The 6,093-nt window shown below is 34.7% G+C and overlaps 1 protein-coding gene across 3 annotated transcripts; it reads right to left on the bottom strand.

The window, feature by feature from the left end:
• Nucleotides 1-247: 247 nt before the first annotated feature.
• On the bottom strand, nucleotides 248-5,197 carry LOC124306770 (uncharacterized). Of its 3 annotated transcripts, none has more exons than XR_006908679.1 (8): nucleotides 5,070-5,197; nucleotides 4,753-4,896; nucleotides 3,604-4,230; nucleotides 3,066-3,289; nucleotides 2,579-2,720; nucleotides 1,823-1,937; nucleotides 719-1,208; nucleotides 248-549 (listed from the first exon to the last, which is right to left on the bottom strand). XR_006908679.1 is itself a non-coding variant. In XM_046767759.1 (8 exons), exons 4-8 carry the CDS (start codon nucleotides 3,210-3,212, stop codon nucleotides 545-547), a joined length of 543 nt encoding a protein of 180 aa, XP_046623715.1. In that variant the 5' UTR covers nucleotides 3,213-3,289; nucleotides 3,604-4,230; nucleotides 4,753-4,896; nucleotides 5,070-5,197; the 3' UTR covers nucleotides 248-544. The 3 variants fall into 3 exon arrangements, 1 of the variants encoding a protein (XP_046623715.1); XM_046767759.1 differs by having other exon boundaries at nucleotides 1,075-1,208; XR_006908680.1 differs by lacking the exon at nucleotides 1,823-1,937.
• Nucleotides 5,198-6,093: the final 896 nt, after the last annotated feature.

The following is a 6,093-nucleotide window of genomic DNA, read 5'->3' as shown; positions in this document are numbered from 1 at the left end:
CATACCCGAAACATCTTAAAATCGTCGAATAAGTATTTTTTCACTCAAATAAAGGCACTCTGAGTCAATATATTTATTTTAAAGTGAACGGGTTTAAATCCGATACGCTAGGAAACTTCTGAGAAATGTTAAGAAGCCTTTCTTGTAGATTAACAAAGAAATTGATTATGATTTTTGCAATTAGAAAAAAAAAAAAAGGATAGGGAAGATTTTAAGACAACGGAAAGAAATACAGTTATAAAATGGATATAAAGTTAACATGTTATTTTGGCATTAAATAAATTGATAAGTACCTCTAATTTACTATACAACATCAAAAAATGATTGGTACATTTTTTTCTTGATAACTAATGACAAATAATAATAAAAAGATATAACTAAGAATTGCTTCAACTATTTAGGCGGTATAGCGAGTCGACATAGGTGAAAGGAACCAGTAAATCTTTGTGACAGTAATGAAGATCAAAGTTGAGAACGTGATTTTTGCCAGGACCGCTGCATCTAATGACATCAAACTGGAAACTCGGGCGACTCAATTCAACCTTTAAACTGTGAAAAAGGACAGTATTAGTTCATAAATATACCACATATTATTCAAGCCCATAACTTTAACATTGATAATCGGCCTTGTCCCGTCAAATAAATGAATAAATTTAAAAAAATGTATCAAACAGAGTATTTGAATTGTATCAAATGTCCAAAAAATTGCTGTCATCACCTCTGTAAAATCGATTTCAATTCATCACAAGCATCATCAGCCAATCCTTTATATTGGCACACAAACAATACCAGTTCACAAGATCATATTAACTTTTCAATGAAGGGTGTCAAGTTCGGTGACTTTCTTGATCTGCCCAAACTTTTGAGAAACTCTTTTGAGCTTCAGATTTTTAGCGAGAGTTTCGAATAAACGAGGTATTTGGCAGAAGTTGCTCTGTTCAATCGAGAAGTCTTTCAAGTTGTGGCAAACTGTCAGCATTTGCATCAACTCTTTTGTGTAACAGCACGTTGATTGCGGCCCTAAATCCTTAATTATATTATATTATAATATCCTTAATTTCTCCAAATTTTTACACTGTGCGGCTATTTCTACGAGGAATTGACCATCTTTGATCGGGATTTTCACCAGGTGCAAGCTTGTAAGGTGTCTCCAACCTGCGATCATGCGAAGCGCGGCCAGATCCCACAATTGTGCGTCCTCCAGTATTCTGAAATTATAACATATATTAGTGAAAGCTATCTAAATTACGATGTCGACTAAAATCAAAATGATAATAAAAGTGAGAATTGTTGAGTGCACACGATGAATGAGCCATGTTCGCCATTTGCAAGATCAGAATCGGCAATTTTTTGCCACATGTATAAATGACTTTCGCGAGCCGCCTTCTTATCATCTAGAACTTTGATGAAAGTTAAATCATACTTCATCTCTAATAGTTCTAATTTCGTTTGGCATAAGACAGAATTTATACTGATATCAGCCATTGCCCAAAATGATCGTGGAGTTCAAATGATGTAGATTTCACACTAATGTTTTATTAATCCATTCTAATCCAAGATCTCAAAACAGTGATTCCCTTATAAATTTGAGCGAAGTTTAAAATGATCCAACGTTATTATTGGAATAAGTTTTGTAGTACATTTTCAAAAAATACCTTTTCACCCTTTGATATTTAGTCCACGAATTCAACTAACGCTTGTGTATAGCATAAAAATGCGAATATCGAAAACGTCAAAATTCACGAATGTCAAGAAGTGTTATTCATAGTAACATTGGCTGCTGCTATTACTTTAAATTATCTGTTTAGTTAACATTAATTACCCAGCATTTATCGTCAATGCTTTCACATTCGGAATATTTTGCACTATTGCATGGAAACATGAAGTTTCTGGTTCTAAATCCTCGTCCTCAGAATCTTTATATTTTTGCTTCATACCTGTTATCATCAATTTTGATAAGCACCCCAAAGTCGACCATGATGGCATGAAAATAAATTATAAGAAAAGAAGAATATTATTTCTCTAAGTCAAGTTTTCAAGTATCATAGCACTGGCTAAAGTTAACAATGGTATGGTCACAATACTCGGAGCTTTTCAGACCATTTAACCCTTTCAGTCACAGAAGCCACTATCAGTGGCACGCGTTTTTTCCTTTGTTGTATAATTTTTTTATATTTCATTCCAATATATTCTGACAAACTGAATCACGTGACTGAAAGAGTCAAGTGAAAGTCAAGCCTATGCAGAAAAGTATAAAAAATGGATGCGAATACTAGTGAAATTCATTATTTAAGTCACTGTAAAAGAATCAGGAGATAAATTTCAGAGGTCAGTAAGTGAAGTATCTTTGAATCTTTATCTTTACGTTGATAGATCGAACGTGATTCAATCTTTCAATTCATCTCAACTAGTTGAGAAGGAGCATTTTCAATTTGACGAATTACCAGGCTCCTGTAATTGAAGTGTATCATCAATGCAGTATTTTCGAATATAACAAAGAGTACTTAAAATTCAGTTTGAAAAAAGCCATGTAAATATTTAAATATAATTATTCGCACAATGGAAGCGAGCTACTTACGATTGCTTATTATTATGTTGGACAAAACAAGTTCCGTCAAACTTGTAAACATTAATAATATCAAATGCAGCTGGGAATTCTGCTCTATGCTCTGGTTCACGTTCATGTAATAAATTGGTTGGCTTGGATTTTCAAGCAAGAGCTGTAATGTTTAGAAGGTTTCAATTACCAAATCATAGTACGAAAAAAATAAAGTGATTCAAGAGATGATAGGTGAAAATAATTATTTTTCTTGTCAATGCAAGTAAAAATAATATCTGTTACAACCAAAATAGCGGAGATTTGATTTTGATCGAAAAAAATTACTCAAAATGCGAATAATAAATATTTTTGTGCTGTTTGATTAGAGTTTTTCACGCAATAGATTGGATTACACAAATTTTACTGGACATCTCTATCAGTCATCATTAAGCCTTTGACTCGTTTGCACTTGTTGCAAATAATTAACAAAGTTTATTTTCAACGAGTCTGAAACTTATAACTTTACCTTTACATGCTGAAGTCTTGGCACGAACTGATCTGGACCGTTATTTTTAGACAGAAAGCAGTTCCTGTTCAAGATTGTATGTTTGGAAATCCTCATCAATTCCTCCAGTATGGTTTCAAAACTTATGCTCTTTTCAACTTTCGACATCGTTCACAGACTTTCCCAAGTAGAAGCAGTGTGAATAATGTTTTCGCTTAGGTACTTAGAAATTTTAATGTGATTTTCTGTGAAAAACGAAAAGTCATTCAATAGAATCGGATCATGAGTATGTGAGTATGTGTTGGCCTATTTGCCAAATTGGTAGATCACATATCAAAAACAAGTTTGTACTTTACAATAAATTTAATTATGAATGTGTAATATTCGAATAATCTTGGATCAATCCTGAACCCCTCTCCTTTGAAATTTCGATTGAATTGATTGTACTTTTCCTGCAGTTCGGAGAACTGAACTATGGCTGGTAGGTATTACCGAGATTTCAAGTGAGTTTTCAAGATAGCTCTTGTCGTGCATCAAGTACAGTAATTTGGATACGTACCGTAGTGAAAGTAACGTGTTTTTCTGAAATCACCTTTACTAAGATTGATCCATCGTTCAGGGTTTGGCAACATATCTAAGATGATTTGTTCGAGAAAGTTCGTATCACATCCAAGACATGCTATTAATCGGAGTTTGTGCATGATTTTTGGTATTCTTAGCCAAATATATCGACGTTCAGGTTCTGAAACAAAGTATATCTGCACCAAACGGAGTTTTTCCAAATGAATTATTTCGTCGAACGACCTGATGATGTGCCACTTGTCATTTACATTGCACAATCTTATGGACAAGCGGGTAAGTCTTCATAATGATTCTACCAATATTACGTGATACAGTATTTCGTTTTTACATTCAGTCAGCCAAATGATAGATAATTTTTTCAGCCTCTCTAAAGAGAAAACAACAGATTTAAAAATTGCTCGAAATCTTCAAATTAAACAGTTGACACGTCGAGTTCGATGAGATTTTTTGCCTCGGAGATACTCTTAAATATCTCCTCTGGCTCTGGGCAGTACATGCCAGCAAAATTCAAGCGCCGTATATGTTAACATATCTGTTTATTGAAGACATATGAGTGCACATCTGATACTGTTGTGAGGTATCCATTTTGGAGAAGTCTAAATTCCTAAAAATAAAAAAAACTCGCATTCACACAAAACTCATACCTTCTTATCATGTAATATTTACACATTTACATCTTAGAGATTAAACACATTAAACGTATGTATGTCCAAATATCGAAATCCATAAATCTCAAATGTGTAAAAGGCCTCGACAGCCCCATTCTACACATAATTCTGGACAAAAACATTCCAATACATTTTCATTTGACACCGAAATAAAGAAATTGCACAGAAAATCATGATAGTAAATTCGTAGGAATCATGCCATTTCTTAATCTCTGTGTCAAATGAAAATGTAATGAAGTGTTTGTGTTCAGAATTGCGTATAGAATGGAGCTGTTTGTTAACCCTTTTTGCGCGTTTGAGATACGTGGGCTTTAATATTTGGAGGTATGTACCTCACGTTGAAATCGACCATAGCATCCCCTTAGAGTGATGAGGGCTGATTCAGGTATGCAAATAAATGTACAACTAATGTAAGAAAAAATATTCTGCAGCAAAAATTGCATGCACATTTTACTCACGTCAATGCCCATTCGTCATTCAACAAAAGTGTATGAAATCTCCTGCAAAAATATGCCAGAGGCAACCTCTCTCCGATATTTAAGCTTGAAATAATTTTCATTAAAATTTCGTCTGGAAGATATAAAATGTTCCAAACTTCCGTCCTGAAATAAAGAACCAAAATAATCATTTCATCAGTCGATCAAAAATCTACGCCTAATAGTCACATATTACGAGGTTGAAACCAATTTCATCCACTAATTTTCTAAGATCAATTCTCACACATAAACCTTCGCGAGTGCATTGAATCATTAATCGGCTCTCTTCACGCACATACCTGCAACTCATTTTCACGTCTAAAGTCCGTTTTGGATCGCATCTAACATTAAAAACAATAATTTCACTCGAGCACGCTACACATACTCGTCTCGTCACAGGCAGTTATTATTGCGAAAACAAAACAGAATACCTGCTGAGCTCTGTCTCGCCAATTTCAGACTGGTCACTTTGAAAAGAGCCGGTAGACGCTTGTTTTGATCCTTGGCAACCAATGACAAGACGCTATTTCGACATAAGCTTTACCGCGAAACGTGGCATTCCAATATTTTAACCTCAGGTCTCCTTCGACTGGTTGCACTGTTTTACAGGCAACTGATCACATGTTTATGGGTTTGTAAGCATCCGCGTTATAATTTCGAAGTGAAACTTCTTTAGGTAACTATAGAATGTTATGAAATGCTGTGTTTTGAAACCCCCAACATACACCTATCATCGGTCTCTTTCCTTTGAGCGGATCTTGGTACCCCCACTCTTTTGTGCCCTAACACAAAAACTTATTACAAATTGCATTTTTAATATTTCAAATAAAAACTGAAAATCGCTAATTTTCCCTATCCTTATTTGTGTCATTCTTCTCTTCTCTTTCTCATTCTCTCAGCCTCATTGTTTAAATATAAGCTAATCAAAGAACCATTTTTTTTTTTTTTTTGTAACTCATGGTAAATCACTCAGATAGATTTCAGAAGTTTCACTTCTGTGGCGTGTGATTACCACACGCATGTTTTTTTATCTGTTAAATAAATTATAAAGATTTTCACGTTACTTGTTCACTTTCAACAACTGCAGTAGCCATTCGCTATGATAAATACGCGCTTGATTACCGACTGCTGCCGGACGGTAAATGCGGATCGGTTACCGACATGCCTCACCATCATTAAGAATACGAAAGTGCTACTCCCTTTGGGACGTAGTCGTAGTTTCAGCTGAAGGATCAGCATCAGCGGTACCTCTTCTGAGTTCTTTTTAAATCATGGAACTTGGCGAACTTTACGCATGCGTTGCATTCCATGCCGTACTTTATA

The sequence above is a fragment of the Neodiprion virginianus genome, chromosome 6 (genome assembly GCF_021901495.1).
Source record: "Neodiprion virginianus isolate iyNeoVirg1 chromosome 6, iyNeoVirg1.1, whole genome shotgun sequence".
NCBI classification, from domain to species: domain Eukaryota; kingdom Metazoa; phylum Arthropoda; class Insecta; order Hymenoptera; family Diprionidae; genus Neodiprion; species Neodiprion virginianus.
Note: the sequence above shows the minus strand (reverse complement) of the source record. Positions and strands in the feature narration are given on the sequence as shown.